At 46.4% G+C, this 16,060-nt stretch overlaps 1 protein-coding gene across 1 annotated transcript; it reads left to right on the top strand.

Moving 5' to 3' along the window:
* The first annotated feature begins 52 nt into the window (after positions 1-52).
* On the top strand, positions 53-15,553 carry RSAD2 (radical S-adenosyl methionine domain containing 2). Its single transcript, XM_045884029.3, has 6 exons — positions 53-472; positions 6,452-6,613; positions 9,173-9,402; positions 12,152-12,301; positions 13,070-13,102; positions 15,187-15,553. The coding sequence occupies exons 1-6, from the start codon at positions 121-123 to the stop codon at positions 15,349-15,351; spliced, it is 1,092 nt and encodes a 363-aa protein (XP_045739985.1). The 5' UTR covers positions 53-120; the 3' UTR covers positions 15,352-15,553.
* The last annotated feature ends 507 nt before the right edge of the window (positions 15,554-16,060 follow it).

Below are 16,060 nucleotides of genomic sequence, written 5' to 3'. Positions count from 1 at the left end.
ACTTGAGCTCAGCTGAAAGTTAGTCAGAGATGTGTCCATCCTGCCCTTGTGATAGGCTGCCCCAGCACATATATAAACTGAGTCCCGAGCTTCAGTGCACCCTCAGGGCGCCTGGCCACCATGTGGATGCTCGTGCCCATCGCTTTTGCTGGAAAGCTGCTGAGCACCTTCAGGAAGTCTCTGAGCTCTCTATGGGGCAGCGTGGTCCCCTGGTTCTTCTGGCTCAGGTCAGCGGTCTGGCTGGCAAGGGGCAAGAGCACCCGGCCGCTGCAGCTGGGCCAGGGTGAACTGCAGGAGAGCAGAGGGGAGGAGGAGGAGGGCCCGGACCAGCCCACCAAGCCCACCAGCGTCAACTACCACTTCACCCGCCAGTGCAACTATAAGTGTGGCTTCTGCTTCCACACGGCCAAGACATCGTTTGTGCTGCCCCTGGCCGAGGCCAAGCGAGGGCTGCGGCTGCTGCAGGAAGCCGGTGAGTCCCCCCCTGGGAGGGAATCAGCGTGCAGCCACTGGCGGGGGGCGGGCGCAGGTGGGAGAGCTCCTGCAGAATTTGAGATGCTCCCCAGCCCCTCTTGCGACGGAGTATTAGGGTGAATTTGGGGTGGATGCCTAGGCCTTCGGAACCAGAGTTGGCTGGCGCAGACAGCAGGGAGGCAGACCCATCCCTCCTGTAGCCTCCAAGTGAGCAGAAGTCTGTGCACCTGCCGGGCTCCCAGTGCACCCAGCTTGTGCCAAGAGACAGGTTGGGAAGTTGTGCTACTTTCTGAATTTGTCCAAAGCACTGATAGATTGGGGCTTTCCAGAAATTGTTAACGAGGAAAGTCGAAAACAAACAAAAACTTTGACTTAAGAACTACAATATTTTTAGGGGCGCCTGGGGGGCTCAGTCAGTTGAGCGTCTGACTCTTGGTTGTAGCCCAGGTCATGATCTCAGGGCTATGAGATCGAGCCCCATGTCAGGCTCCACGCTCAGTGGGGGGAGTCTGCTTGAGATTCTCTCTCTCACTCTGTCCCTCCCTCTCTCTGTCTAAAATAAATACATCTTAAAAAAAAAAAAAAAGAACTGCAATGTTTGAGTCTTTTACTTTGAATCATGCTGTTTAGCTCCAGCTAAACTAGTAACAGCAACCTGACCGACTCTTTCTCAATTTGCTTAACCTTTTTTTTTTTTTTTACAAAAGTATAACATGCATGCCCAAAGTTGCACACATCCTGAGGGTTCAGCTAGACAAATTTCACAAAGTAACCACATCCCCATAAACAGCACTGAGATCTTGAAAGAGAACATCACAGCATCCATAAGTATCTCTCTTCCAGCTGCTGCCCTGCCCCTGCCAGGGTAACCATGAGTTTGTCTTCTAACAGACAATACTTTTTGCCTGATTTCGTACTTTATATAATGAAATTAGACCATTTGCACTGCATTGGGTCTGACTTATTTTGTTCTCCATTACATTTGTTCCATCATCCACAGCTGTTCCTCCAAGTATAGACCCACCTCACTGTTCCCAGTGGGCTCTAGCTCAGGGTCTCCCCATTTCTCACCTGGATTGCTGCAATTCATACAATTGTCTCTGCTACCCCCACTGGGACATCAAGTTCCTCCACCCCAATGCTTCAAGTGCCCAATGCTATAAGCACATCATATTACACCCATTCTCCCCCAACACCTGCATAAATCAAGCCTGTGATCATGCTGTCTTCTCCTTCTGGAATGTCCTCTCTTCCTCATGTGTGATCCCTTGGCGCCTGTTACAAATATGTATTATAACACCTTTTTTTTTAAAAGATTGTATTTATTTATTTGAGAGAGAGAGAGAGAGAGAGAGAAAGCACAAGTGGGGAGGGAGGGGGAGAGGGAGAAGCAGACTCCCCACAGAGCAGGGAGCCCAACATGGGGCTCAATCCCAGGACCCTGGGATGATGACCTGAGCTGAAGGCAGACGCTCAACTGACTGAGCCACCCAGGCGCCCCCTATTAGAGCACTTTTTAAATTATACCATTATGTTTTGTTTTTTTGTTTTTAACATCTGGGTCCCCAAAGAGTTTGAGTTCCAAGGTGGAATTTTAGCATTCTGTGTATCTTTGTGCTTAGCAGGATATCTAGAATGTAAAAGGGGGTTGGTGAATGTTTTTGGAGAGATGGATTAATAGATGAACCAATGAATGAAGGGAAGTCTGGTGTCGTGGAAAGAACTTAGACTCTTGACTCACAAGGCCAGGGTTTGAGCTCTTGCCCTAAAACTTGTGAGACTTATCAAGACATTTAACTTTTCTGAATAGCAGTTTAACAATCCTTAAAATGTAGATAATCAAGATAACACCTATACCGGTCACCTGAGTGGCTCAGTGGGTTAAGTGTCGCCTTGGGCTCAGGTCACGATCTCAGGACCCTGGGATCAAGCCCTACGTTGGGCTCCCTGCTCAGCGGGGAGACTGCTTCTCCCCCTGCCTGCCACTCCCCCTGCTTGTGCACGCTCTCTCTCTCTCTCACTCTTGCTCTATCTCAAATAAATAAATAAAATCTTAAAAAAAAAAAAAAACAGATAACGCCTATACGACCTCAAAAAGTTACGACATTGCACAAATAAGTGAATGCTCAGGTGTTTTTAAATAGAGTATAAACTATAATGGTTATAATTAATACATTTATCATTAATATAATGATTTCTCAGGTTTAAGTAAATAAAGTCAATTAAAATGATCGAGGTATAACATAAGTCATATGCCCCGTAAGTGAGATTTCTGACTAATAGAGGAAAATCTATTTTGGTGATGATTAAAAATGTAAAATTAAATGTGAATTATATTTAAAACGTACTACTCGGGCAGATGATGCTTCTACAATATATTATTTACTTCTCTTGCTTTTACACGAAGAAGAGGGAATAGGATTTAGCCACTGTGAGCATCAGATATTGATCCGTGCTGTAATACGATTGCTCCTTGTAAGTTAACATCATTGTGAAGTAATTGTTGCTTGTCTAAGATCTTAACTACGCACCTACATCCTGTTCCTTCGATGCTCTATTCCTTGCATCCCCTCTATATCTTCCCCTCAAACTCATCAAGGGCTGCAGGCCCATATACCGTATCACCTTCTCCAGCTCCTCTGACCCTATTCCACCACACTTTCGGTGATAATGATGTTTCTACTGAATGATGATCACCATCAGTCACACAGGCAGGCTCCCAGCATGTTGGATTTCAGTAGTGAGATGATGGAATTGATCACTGTCTGGTCATAGACACATCTGAGTGAGAAAGACAGTGTTGAAAAGAATAGCAGATGTCATTTGGTCTGCTATAAAACAGGGCTGTTCTGGGTGAGCTGGGATGAAGGGCAACCCCACTGACAAAGATAGAAGGCTGTGGAGCTTGGGCATCCATCCTAGCTCCATTTTTTTCCCCTAGTCTTACGATCTTGAATAAATCACTGAACCTTCCTGAGCTTCAGTTCCTGCAGCCAAAAACCAGGATAGTAATTCCTTCCTTGCTGAATGAGTTTCAGGATGAAATGCTTGCCTGAACCATGTTACCTTGGGTGAGGTATGGGGAGGCCAGATGCAGATCAAGAGAGAAAAATTGGAAAGAGATGTGTAATTTGTTACTCACAGTTCCTTGGGCAGGGCGCCACTCGCCACACAGGGAGTCCTGGGTGAGGATGGGAGGGGACTGTGAACGTGACCCATCGGCGTGGTTTTCGAGGAAGGAACAGGTAGGGAGGCAAAGTCAGCTTAGCACGGGCTAGTTTGAACAATCTCAGCAAGCTGTGGTCACAAGGGCTGTCCCGGTTGTCCGAGACCCGGCCCTGGGAGGCAGAGGGCGGAGGACAGTGGCCCCGAGAGAGAGCCTCGTAGATGAGGTGCCTGGGGTGCTGACATCCTTGGTTGCTCAAGAAGAGGACCTGACCAGCCGTCAGCCAGGACCTCGAAACTGAGTCAGGACAGCATTTTAAAATGCTACAGTGAATTTGCACAAATTAAATTTCTAAGCACAGTATTCGTTACTTAGTAGGTACAACGTCTGTTGAACGGATGTTAACAAATAACATTCTCGGGGAATTTTATGGCATGATGTGCTGTTTGGCCCTTAGTAAGTTCCCCCAGGCCTCTCTGCTAGTCTGGTCGGTGCTTCTAATTATTTCGCTCCTGTGACCAAATCTGTTTGCTGCTCTCACGGGTCCCAGGCTTCCTCCTTGGATCTCACATGGGCTTGTGTTTCTGCGGCTTGGCACCCGGGTCCTCTCCTTGCCATGCTCTGGCTTCTGTCTCTAATCCGAGCATGCTGTCTGGTGCCTGTGCCCTCCACATCAATATCACTGTATAAATTCCAAATTTCACACTCTTGTGGACCTTCGAGTTAATTTCCCCATTCCCTCCAATCTTTCATTCGCTCCACTAAAATTCCAGTAGAATCATTGAAAGCAGGGTAACAAACCCACAAAGAAATCAACACGGAGTTGTTGGAATTGACTGATGGCACTTGGACACCTTCAGCACGGGTCGGCAGGGCGGTGGCTGCCAGAGGTTCACCAGACTGCCCGTGGAATGCAGAGCATTTCAGAGACGAGAACCTTCTGATCATGCAGAAGTACAGCATTGATCAAGAAGGAGGGGGTGAGGCAGGAGCGAGACAACAGGCCGAAGGCAGATCCGCTGCTGCCCCCACCACGAGGAGAGCCCTCCCCAAGTCCTGCAGATGGCAGAGGGCATATTTTCAGAAGAATCTGGACCACCAGGCTGTGCTCAGCCACCCCGGGGGGAGCAGGGAGAAGAAAAGCACCAGACTGAAGACCGGGGAGTGAGAGTCTGCCTGCTGGGTGTGAGAGCCCACGTTCTGGGGTGCAGGCAGCCAGGGGGTACAGCATAGCAGGAGATTAAGAGTCTTCTCCAGCAGAACAGAATGGCCCAGAGGAAAGACCAAGGCTCCCAGCGTGTGGGGCAAAATCCAGTGAATAAGTCAGTTTCTCTCTCTGTCACTCTATAGTAAAACTCCATCGAGGGGTTTCTTCCTCAATCACAGAAATTCCCTTCCGCTCTTTTATGCGTCACTCAAATAAGAAAGGGTGAATAGAAACACCGAAATAAAAGGCAGACGCCAAAACAAATAAGCAAAGAGAATATAGGAAAACTTCAGAACATCTGTAACTGATAATCCCAGAGAGATGAGAGAAAATTTACATATGAGAAATAGCAATGCGCTGGTAAGTAAAGAGGATATGGGAGAGTCTGGGTAACGGAAACTGGGGTTTCTAAAATTAGAATTGTAATAGAAAGACTAAAAGACAAGGTCTTGGGAAAATGGGACGCAGGAGACACAGCAGGAAGGTCTGGTGGTTACAAGCTGGAGCACCAGCAGACCAGTGATAGGACCTCCAGAGAAACAAGCACGTTGGAGAAGAGGTAGGAGTTCTCAAAGAGTATGAGAAACTTCCCATACCAGAAGGAGCTGTATTTTTGGACCGAGGACCCGCCAAGTGGCCAGAACAATGAATAGAGACAGATTCTGCTAAGGCACATCACCTTGAAATTTGGGGACATTGGAAAGAAAGCTTCTAGAAGGGAAAAAGCCATGCACTTAAAAGGGATTATAAATCAAGGTGTTATCAGGCTTCTGAACAATAATATTAAAACCTCGAAGACAGCAAATAATGCCCTTAAAATACTGAGGGCAAAGTGACTTCACCCAGAGTACTATACCTGGCCAAACTAATGTTTAGGGATGCATTTGGAAACATGTAAGTTCTCATCTTGATTCATATTTTGCATTTTTTCAGGAAACTGCTAAGGGCTTTTCCAAAGGGCAAGAATTCCAGGCCAAGAGGCATCCAGCATGTGGGAGAGGGCGGGGTCCCCCTCAGCGCAGAGTGCTGAGGTGTCTCAGGCTGAGAGTCCCCAAGCAAGAACATTCTGGATGGGGCGGAGGGGGGTTCCTGCACATCTCTGTGTTGTCTCATCCATCCATGTAACTGATTCCCTACGTTGAAGTGCATCTATTTTATTTTCTTATTTTTTAAAAGATTTTATTTATTTATTAGAGAGAGAGAGAGGGAGCCCGAGCAGGGGCAAGGGATAGAGAGAGAAGCAGGCTCCCCGCTGATCAGGGAGCCTGATGCTCGATCCCAGGACCCTGAGATCATGACCTGAGCCAAAGGCAGACGCTTAACCGACTGAGCCACCCAGGCGCCCCTAAAGTGCATCTATTTTAAAGCAGGGGAGAAGGTTAGGCCCCGATATGGACATGGTTTGTTCCCCCCTGCCAAACACTGTGGGGAGCATGGGGAGCCATGGGTGGGGGGTGGGGGCTGGGGATAATGGGCAGCTTTCATTTCATTTTTTGTTACTTTGAGAAAACATCACTTTTGTCATTAAAACAATAAGGGGTGTTTGTGCAGTGGAAAAAAAAAAAGGAGAACAGAAGGAAAGATCCATGTTCTACCTCTCACAGGGATGGAGAAGATAAACTTTTCAGGCGGAGAGCCGTTTATTCATGACCGGGGCGAGTACCTGGGCAAGCTGGTGCAGTTCTGTAAAGAGGAGCTGCGGCTGCCCAGCGTGAGCATCGTGAGCAACGGGAGCCTGATCCGGGAGCGCTGGTTCCAGAACTACGGTGAGCTTCCTGGCATCACGCTGCAGTTGCCACTGCTATGATTGTTGGTTCCGGGCATCCGGGGCCTTAGGTCAGGCATGCTGGGGGAGCAGGGGGCACGGGGAGCAGGGTGTGGGGCAGGGAGGAGACACCAAACCCAAATCCCTTTGCAAGCCATGCATGCAGTTAGGAGGCTTCCTTCTGCGGGGCTCTATACTTAGAGCCCTATACTTGTTGACTAACTTGTTGGCAAGACAGGTAAGGAAATGTTAGCACAACTATGTTATGTGTCCCAATTCAGCAGGTGCTGAGCCCTATGGCTTTAGCTTAGCCGCTAGCAAGGAGCATTGACACAGTTCCACAACCCCTACCTTATGGCTTGCTACTAATGTTTACTTTTTAAATATTAAAGGAACTATCGCTTTATTAGTCTCATAAATGAAGCAATTGGACTAAAACAATCTTTCCCACCTTTGGCTACATTTTTGGCTGCTGAAGAAAGTTAAATAAAGTATCTGTGTGGGGGCTGAATCCCGGGCTAATTATATCAGAACCAACTCGAGGGGCTCTACTCTGCGGCCAGGATGCGAACCACGGAGCCTAAGACCGTGCAGTTCCCTTACAGCGGAGTTTCCATAGACGTGATATCCCTAGAGCAGTACCCGGAACTTAGGGAGCAGTGGAAAATATTCATTTTAGGAGACAGGGATAACTCTTAGAGCACAGTTTTCTGTTCTAATCTGTATGAGCTATTGGAGCCTTGACATCACTGAAAGAGGGGTTGCATTTACTCTCTATTGAGGCTGCTCACAGGAAGTCTCTGACCCCTCCCAAGATGACGGAGAGATGGGAGTGGGGAGGGGAGACTGTGGATGAGCGCGGGGCAGCCCATCTGATGAAAGTGAAGCAAGAAGACGAATTCAGAAGTCTCTGGGAAAGGTAAATCAGGGAAGACTACAAGATGACGTGTGCAAACCAAAACGTCTGTGAAGGGAGTCACTAAGTGAAATGGGGTCAGAAGCTTCCAAGTAAACTCTGAGAACCAGATTCAGAAAGGCAAGAAAGGTTTAGGGCATGGTGTGAGCAGGGGAGAATCGGTCAGGCTTGTTGGCGGTGTCCCCGAGCCGCGCTCTCCCTCCAACCCTGGCTCTCATGCCCAGTGTGGTATGAAGAGCAGGTCCTGCGGGATCACTGCGTCCAGGGTCAGAAGCTCACATGCTGGCATGGGAGAGGCCATGTGAATGAGTGAATTTGGAGGTGCAGAAGAAAAACCCACTTCAGTCCCTTCAGTAGGGAGATAATAAGCAAGTGGGAGGCCATGAAGAATAAGAAGCACCATGTTCTGTTCATAGTGGACAGACGGACAGCCAGTGAGTCATGAGCTTCCATTGACATTTATCCTCTGTGGGAGTGTAGGCTTAGTGTTGTCATATTCTGAAATCTACGTTCTATCTTCAATCTCCCAATTAAATATTTGCAAATAATTTGAAATATTGTTAGATGTCATGAGGGAAAAACAACAGCAGTGTTTATGTATAACTATGTGGTCTGTAAGCCTCCAGTCTTCCACCTCCAGTTTAAAGGACCAAGGGTGAGTCAGTGAGCTTGAGTGGACCAAGAGAGCCATTTGGATCAACTGCCATCTCTCTAAGTTTGGCGGTTTTCTAGGAGTGCTCACAAGACTCAGTAGCCAATTAGACTCATGGCTAAGGTTCATCAGAGCAAAGGATGCGGTGCAGAACCAGTAGGGAATGGGCGTCACAGGGGTCCAGAGAGGTCAGACACGGGCTTCTGAGTCCTTCCCTTCCAGGACGTACAAGATGTGCTTTCTCGCACGCACAGTGAACCATAGGGACATGTCTGGAATGTTTTTGCCCAGGAATGCTCATGTGAGTCTTAGGGTCCGAGGCTTTTATAGAGAGCTGGTCACTTAGGCTCATACTGCTGGGTACCCTTCCACGGCAGCTGCAACTCAGGACTCCCGACAACAAAACCAGGTACACCGTGAACCTTGTTCACCAATCCCAAAAGCTCTTGACAAGCTGATTAAACATGCCGCATTGCTCCAGACATAGACACATCATCAATGGGAAACACAGAGAACATTCTGGTGGCCATACATGCAGGGATTGGCCAAAACTCCCTCATAGTTCCATGTTCTTCTAGAGACTGGCGAGGACTCAGCAAACAGATCTGCTGTGCTAACTCTCTCTTCACAAGGGCTCCTACAAGACAGTCTGAGCGCAGGAGGAGGGGATATAATTCAGATGTAGCAATTAATGAAGGACCTCATTTAAATGTGCCACTAAACACTCAGACACATACAAGTGCCATTTTAGGTTGGTCAAATGGGAGTATCTCCATCACCTCATGATGTGTATATTTATTGTTTTTCAAGATTATTTAAACAAATACCAAGTATAATTCACATTTCTGTGAGTGTTGCAGGTATGAGGAAAAGTCTTTTTAAACATTAATACTTAGATACAAGCAAGATGTGTTTTATCATAAAGAGATATAAATGGCCTAAAAGCTTTGGTCCTTGAATGGAAAGGCTGAAAGGTGCTCACTTTCCCTCAGGTGAGTACCTGGACATCCTTGCCATCTCCTGTGATAGCTTTGATGAGCAAGTCAATGTCCTCATCGGCCGTGGTCAAGGAAAGAAGAACCACGTGGAAAATCTTCAGAAACTGAGGGCGTGGTGTCGAGATTATAGAGTGGCCTTTAAAATAAATTCTGTCATCAATCGATTCAACGTGGACGAGGATATGAGGGAAGAGATTCAAGCCCTGAACCCTGTCCGCTGGAAAGTAAGTACCGTGTCCCTTTTGCTGAGTTAATTCAGAAAATGTTCGGGCAAAAAACTTGTGACACTGAAACCCGAAATGTTCAAGTGAGAGAGGACTCTGGACTGACCGAGCCAGCCGGGAGACCGGGTCCTTGGACCCTCTTCCAGCTCTCTTAAACTTTAAACTACTTACACTCCCTTTGTCTCAGTCTCCCCTCTAAAAACTGGAACTGATTCCCTTCTGGAATGTTGGGAGGATAAAGGTCAAAATATATAGTCAGGGGGCACCTGGCTGGCTCAGTCGGTGGAACATGAGATTCTTGATTATTGGGGTTGTGAGTTCGAGTGCCATGTTGGGTGTGGAGATTACTTAAAAATAGAATTAAAAAAAAAAAAAGATACAGTCAGTGCTTGGAGGTGTTCTGAAGAATATGAAAACCTAGAAAACCTAACCTGTATGTATTTATTAAATATGATAACATCTTTAAAAAAATAAATACATGTATATATATATAATAAGACTAGATTTCTTCTTAAAACTCTTGGCTTATTCATAAATGGATAAATGTTCTCCATAAATTCTATTAATACATTTTTCATTGAATTATTAGAAGATATTGGGGCAGGGGCGCCTGGGTGGCTGAGTCGGTTAAGCATTTGCCTTCAGCTCAGGTCATGATCCCAGGGTCCTGGGATCAAGCCCCGCATCAGGCTCAGCAGGGAGCCTGCTTCTCCCTCCGCCACTCTTTCTCTCTCTCTGAAATAAATAAATAAAATCTCAAAAAAAGAAAAAAGAAGATATTAAATGACACTATCCCCAAGTTGTGGCGAAGTGAATTCGCCAAGATCTGTGCTTTAGGACTAACCCCTCTATCAGCTACTAAAAAGTCTAAAGTTCAAACTCAAGGTATATTTATAGCACCCACAATGTACAGACACTTACAAGTAACAGTAAATTAAAGTTTCATTAAAGTTTCCTACCCCTGGCTGTTCTTCAGAATCAACTCAGGGAACTGTTTTTAAAAGCAGCTTCCTGGACCTGCACCCTCTACCCAGAAGAACTGGAGAGAAGCTAAAGAAAGAGGTGTGGTGGGAGGAACAGAGGCTGTGGTCCAGGAAGGGGGATGGACGAGGGCCAGAGGCTAGGCTCCAGGTTCTTAGACTTTCCTTCTAGAACCACCTGCCCATCACTCTCCTCTTCCCTGATCCCCCATCTATGTCCCACTTCTTCTGCTGTTACTGTTTTCCTCACTATTCTCTTTTCAGCTTCTCTCTATATGTATATACGTTTTTCCTCCTGGCTTTGGTTTGCGAGGAGCTCCTCGTAGCTTCTTGATCTCAGAGCTTTCTTCTCCAATCTTATAACTCCTACTGTGGCTCCCACTTGTTGATTCACTCCAGAACTGCCTGTTCAAAATCCTGGGTTTTCTGGAGGGGGCAGATTAGCTACTGCCTGTTTGGAGAGCAGTTTTCGCCTCAGATCACGGGTGTCTGCAGACTGCAAACCGATGAAAATCAATGCCCTCGGGTCAGGTGCCTGGGTGGCCCAGGCTGCGTCCTCCATGGGAGGGCCGGGGCTCCCGGGCCCGTCAACAGTACGCCAGCACTGAACACGCATTGGCGGGAAGGGCCCTCATAGTATTCCTCAACAGAGGGCTTTGTTGTCACCTGGAGGCTTGCTGTAGCCACAACAGAGCTGGCCCCACCTAACCTTACCCAACCAATCCCACCACCCTCCTCCCATTCTGCTTCTCATGCTCCTTTCAAGCTGGAACCAAAGTCACCGGGAGAAAAGCCCACGTGTGTCTTCACCCACCTGATATTCAAGTCAGCCTGGGCTTCCAACCCGTGTGGATACCTCCTCTGACCTCCCTGCTAGTCCTCTCTCCCCACCCTGTGCCTGGACTGGGCTTGGGTGCTGTGGGGACAAAGGTGAGGGGTGTCCCCTCCCTAGAAGCTCACAGCCTACTGAGCAAGACAGTCATGAAAGCAAATAGTAAAACCACTGTGTGACCAGGGTCTGCAGGGACTGGGGAGCACAGAGGAAGGGGCTGAGAATAGAGTGAGCAAAGAAGGCAAGGGTTAGGGAATTTTACAATTAATTCTAAGCTGACAAAAATGTTAATTAAACACTATGTATAATCACCCCCTTCCTTGAAAACCCCACAGACCCGGGCTCTGTGCTGGCTGTGTGTTTGATCAGCTGCCATCTCGTACCACCTTGAGCGGATCCCTGGGACAGGGTTTTTCCTTCTCAGATGATGGTATTCCTTATGAGGGAATAATACATTCACACATACACAATTATTGACTTAAAAGAATGTTGGAAGATTCTTATTGGCTTTGGGAAACTGTCCTGGAATATTAACTGCAAAATAAACTACATAGTCGAGAGGCCTTAATAAGGATATATTGAAGTCAGCAGAAACAACATTTTGAAAATACTTGTTTCTTGGTTTGGGGATCACAAATGATTTATTTTCTTAATGCTTTTGTATAGTCCATATTCCCTGCAATGAACACCTGTTACTTGGTGTTCTGCAAAATTAGATTATCAGACTGGATCAAACATACACTAGACCAGTTTTGTATTTTTGGATGGTTGGCACTTCCTGACTTTGAGGGCCCCAGAGCAATGTCTTTCTAGACTGTTCCTGAGTCAGAGCAGTCTTCTTTGCTTAGAAGAGATGACGCTGGGTCTAGGGGAATGAAGTTTGGGGTAAAAATGGTGGGAGGCTCTTTGCAAAGCAAACACCGTCCTTATCTTCCAGGTCTTCCAGTGTCTGCTGATTGAGGGGGAGAATTCTGGAGAGGATGCTCTGAGGGAAGCGCAGCAATTCGTTATCAGCGATGAGGAATTTGAAGGATTCTTAGACCGCCACAAAGAGGTGTCCTGTTTGGTGCCCGAGTCTAACCAGAAGGTTGTATGAAGCAAACATTGCTTGGTTCATCCTCACACCTTGAGATTGACTCCAAACAGGGAGCTCTAGCCCAGAGGGATCCACACACTGTTCCTTTAGAGGGTTCAGCGGGCAGGATGGGAGGGGTGCAGTCACCTTCCAGCTGTGGGACCTCTGAAGGAACTTCAGAGGCCCTTCTCCCTCCCCTGTCCTTGGGCCATGCGTTCACCCATTGTTCCCACAATGGGAGCTGTTCCAAGGACACAGCCCTGAGCGGGGACAGCTTCCTATAGGAGGATAGGTCCACCTCCCATATACCTATAGAAGGTATAACTAGTTACAAGGAATGAAAGTCACATTAAAATCTTCAGGTAAGCTCCTAGGGAATAGCATCAAGGCTTTACACATTGAAAAAGGGGGAAATTCCGTGTAGGGTAGGAACAGCCATTGGGAATATTGAATACAGAACAAGGGTCTCCCACAGCTTGAGGAAATGGGGAAATTAGCCTGGGGATTTCATTGTCAGGGAAGCTGTCAGAGTGGGGCAGGGAACCCAGCCTGCTGGCCGTTTCCGGAATCTGAACAGACACAGACAGATGCCCCTGCAGATGTATGTTAGGTGGGGATGGGGGCGCCAGCGGATCAATCGCCTTGAAAGGGACATACCCAAAGCCACTCGAGGGATATAAGAAGCGTAGAATCCCGAAGTAATAAAGCACAAATATACCAACGCTGTGAGACAGACCCTTACACTTGAAACTACATTTGTATTTAATTTCTCTTTTGCAGATGAAAGATTCCTACCTCATTCTGGATGAGTATGTAAGTATTTGTAATGAATTATAAAATTTGAAAACTTTTAAAATAAGAAGAATTTTAAAAATTAGAAAAAATTAAGCCGCAATGCCAGAGTTGAGCTATAATGAGCATAACCGGTCCCAATTTTTCTTCTGACCCAGCATTTCATGTTTTTATCGTCACTGATTAGCGTTCATATTATAGAGCCCTTCCCGCACTGGGTGGGTTCCGAGCTAAGCACGTGGGCAGGACTTGCTTGAACCTGGGCCCTGTATTTGCACCAACCCCAGGCGATGGATCCGTGGATATCCCCTTGAATCTGACATTGCAAAGAAAGCAGAGTCCTCTGTCATGCCGTCTTGGGCTGGGAGTTCCCCGGCAGTGGGATCCCAGGGTGCTTTGGAGGGAGGTCCTCTCCCACTTCACATCACCTTTAACACCTCAGATGCTGCCAGCTCGTCTCTGACTGATAAGTCTTGGCTTTGGTGAGAAGCGGTTGGTTACAGCTCCTCTCTCCAAACCGCTGATAGCATTGTTATACCTCTGCCTTACGAAGAAAAAGGAAAACCTACCCCTTCTCAGATTTGAAAAACAAATCACTTTTTTCTTTCCTTTGTCTTTTTTTGGGGGAAGGGGGCTAGATTCATAAATCTTTGCCAATAGTTCTAGTATAGGACGAACAAGTCCATCCGAAGACCTGTTTCTAAGAAATGAGCTCCAGGGGTGCCTGGGTGGCTCCGTCTGTTAAGCACCTGCCTTCAGCTCAGGTCATGATCTTGGGGTCCTGGGTGTTGGGCCCCACGGCAGGCTCCCTGCTCAGCGGTGGAGCCTGCTTCTCCCTCTCCCTCTGTGTGTGCGTGCATGCTCTCTCTCTCTCTCAAATAAATAAATAAAATCTTTTTTAATAAAACAAAGAAATGAGCTCCAACAAGAACAATGGCTTTAATGTATACATGGAATTTGGTGTTTTGAGAAATATTTATTTTGACTTTTGGTATTTTCCTATTTTTAAATTAATCAATGATGCTTCACAACCATTTCATTGTTTCTCAACATGAGCTTCCTTTATGGAGCGTAAGGGGAAAGCACTAATGTTCAGCATGTGGGCTCGAGTTAGAAATGAAAAGTCAGAATTTTTTTTTTTTGTCTTTTTAATTTTTTATTTTTAGAGAGAGAGTGTATGTGTGCAAGGAGGGAGGCTGAGGGGGAGGGTCAACGGAAGAGGGAGAGAGAGAATCTTAAGCGGGGCTTAATCTCATGACCCTGAGATCATGACCTGAACCGAAATCAAGAGTTGGATGCTTGATTGACTAAGCCCCCGTTCCACACCCCATTTTTTATTTTTGGAGTATCATGATTGGCTGGGGATTTTTGGAGTATCATGATTGGCTAGGGATTCCTCCACAAACCCTCTGGTCTCCACACAGTTGCCACAAACATAGTGGAACCAAAATTTGCTTTTGGTAATTTAACATTTTGATTCAACAAGTATTCCTACAAGATACTTAGTGACATAGCTCAGAAGAAGTGTGAAGACCTCATTCCTGCCTATAAGGTGCTTAGTTTAGGGTGAAAACTGGGACGCTTGACAGGGCATATTCGACCCTTCTTGACCTGGTGCCTGCCTGCCTTTGTACTTCCTTATCCCTCTTTCTCCCTTTCTTGAAAGAAGTTTTTATTAAGGTTATGCCTATATATTTATGCATGAACCGTTTTCACTCCACAATATCATCTATCTGCAATTTCCCAAAGACACCACCCTGCTCCACGCATCTGTACTTTTATAACGCTCTTCTCTCCAGCTTACAATTTCTGAACGTCACCCCTCCCCCATGGAGGGACATGCACCTGCTGCGGCATGTGTATAATTCAGTCTGTCGTGCACTTAATTGATCTAATGTGTTTATGTTAGTTAAGGTGAGCTACTTGAATAGAGAAAGGGTCTTCAAGGAGGTCAGCATCCTTAGTATGGTGTCTGGCCCACAGCCTTCAATAAATATTTGTTGAACTGACTGCACTATCAAAAATCAGTCTGGATTAATCCTCAAAATTGAGTTTCACGGGATAAATTATATAAAATTATCCCCTTTCTGTCTTGAATTTCCTAGATGCGCTTCTTGAATTGTAGGAATGGGCGGAAGGACCCTTCCAAGTCGATCCTGGATGTTGGGGTAGAAGAAGCTATCAAATTCAGTGGATTTGATGAAAAGATGTTTCTGAAGCGAGGAGGAAAATATGTATGGAGCAAGGCAGATCTGAAGCTGGACTGGTAGAGCCGAAAGCGCAGCAAGCTTCAACCCACCCCTGGGGACTCTTGCTCAGACTCAAGGTGTGGCAACTTCCAGCAGCGGCGCTTCCTGTAGGCATTTTGCAGTGGCCCCAGATGTGATTTTCTGTTGCACAGGCTCTCCGATTATCTGTGGTAACTGAACACACAAATCACTTGGGTAATTGAAATCCATGATAATGCAAAACCATTAACTTTAGTTAATTCGCTTATTTAGGATTTAGTTCTTTGAGCACTGTTTTCTGTGACTCCTATGTTCCCCAATTTTGATGTTATTTTTTCCAGTCCTTTCATTTGATAGACTCAGGGTTATTTTCTGCTAAATATTGAAATGCCAATGTTCATACCCAGAGCAATTACAAAAGCTCTCCCCCAATTATTCTGCTTGTTGCAACACTCTTTCCTTTCTGTCTTTCTACCACTGAAGTCTTGGACTTTTTACCCAGAAGTCTAGAAATAGTCAGCAGATGTTTCAAAGAGTAGGAAATGATCATCTCATCAGTTTTCAGTAAGTACCTAGAAGGAGATCGTTCGTCTGCCTGTGCTCTGCGCGACCCCTGGCCCATGTTGACTACTCCATGAACGTGAGCTATCTCTGCTGCTCTCCTTCTTCTTCCAAGAGTCTCAGCAAAACCAACAAACCCTTTACATCTTGTGCCAAAGTTGACACGGGGTCGGTGTTTGGGTTGCCTATG

This window comes from Mirounga angustirostris, unplaced genomic scaffold (assembly GCF_029215605.1).
Source record: "Mirounga angustirostris isolate CCGP_5_RB_7025 unplaced genomic scaffold, mMirAng1.0.hap1 SCAF_10, whole genome shotgun sequence".
Classification (NCBI taxonomy): domain Eukaryota; kingdom Metazoa; phylum Chordata; class Mammalia; order Carnivora; family Phocidae; genus Mirounga; species Mirounga angustirostris.
This window is presented reverse-complemented; position numbering and strand designations above follow the sequence as displayed.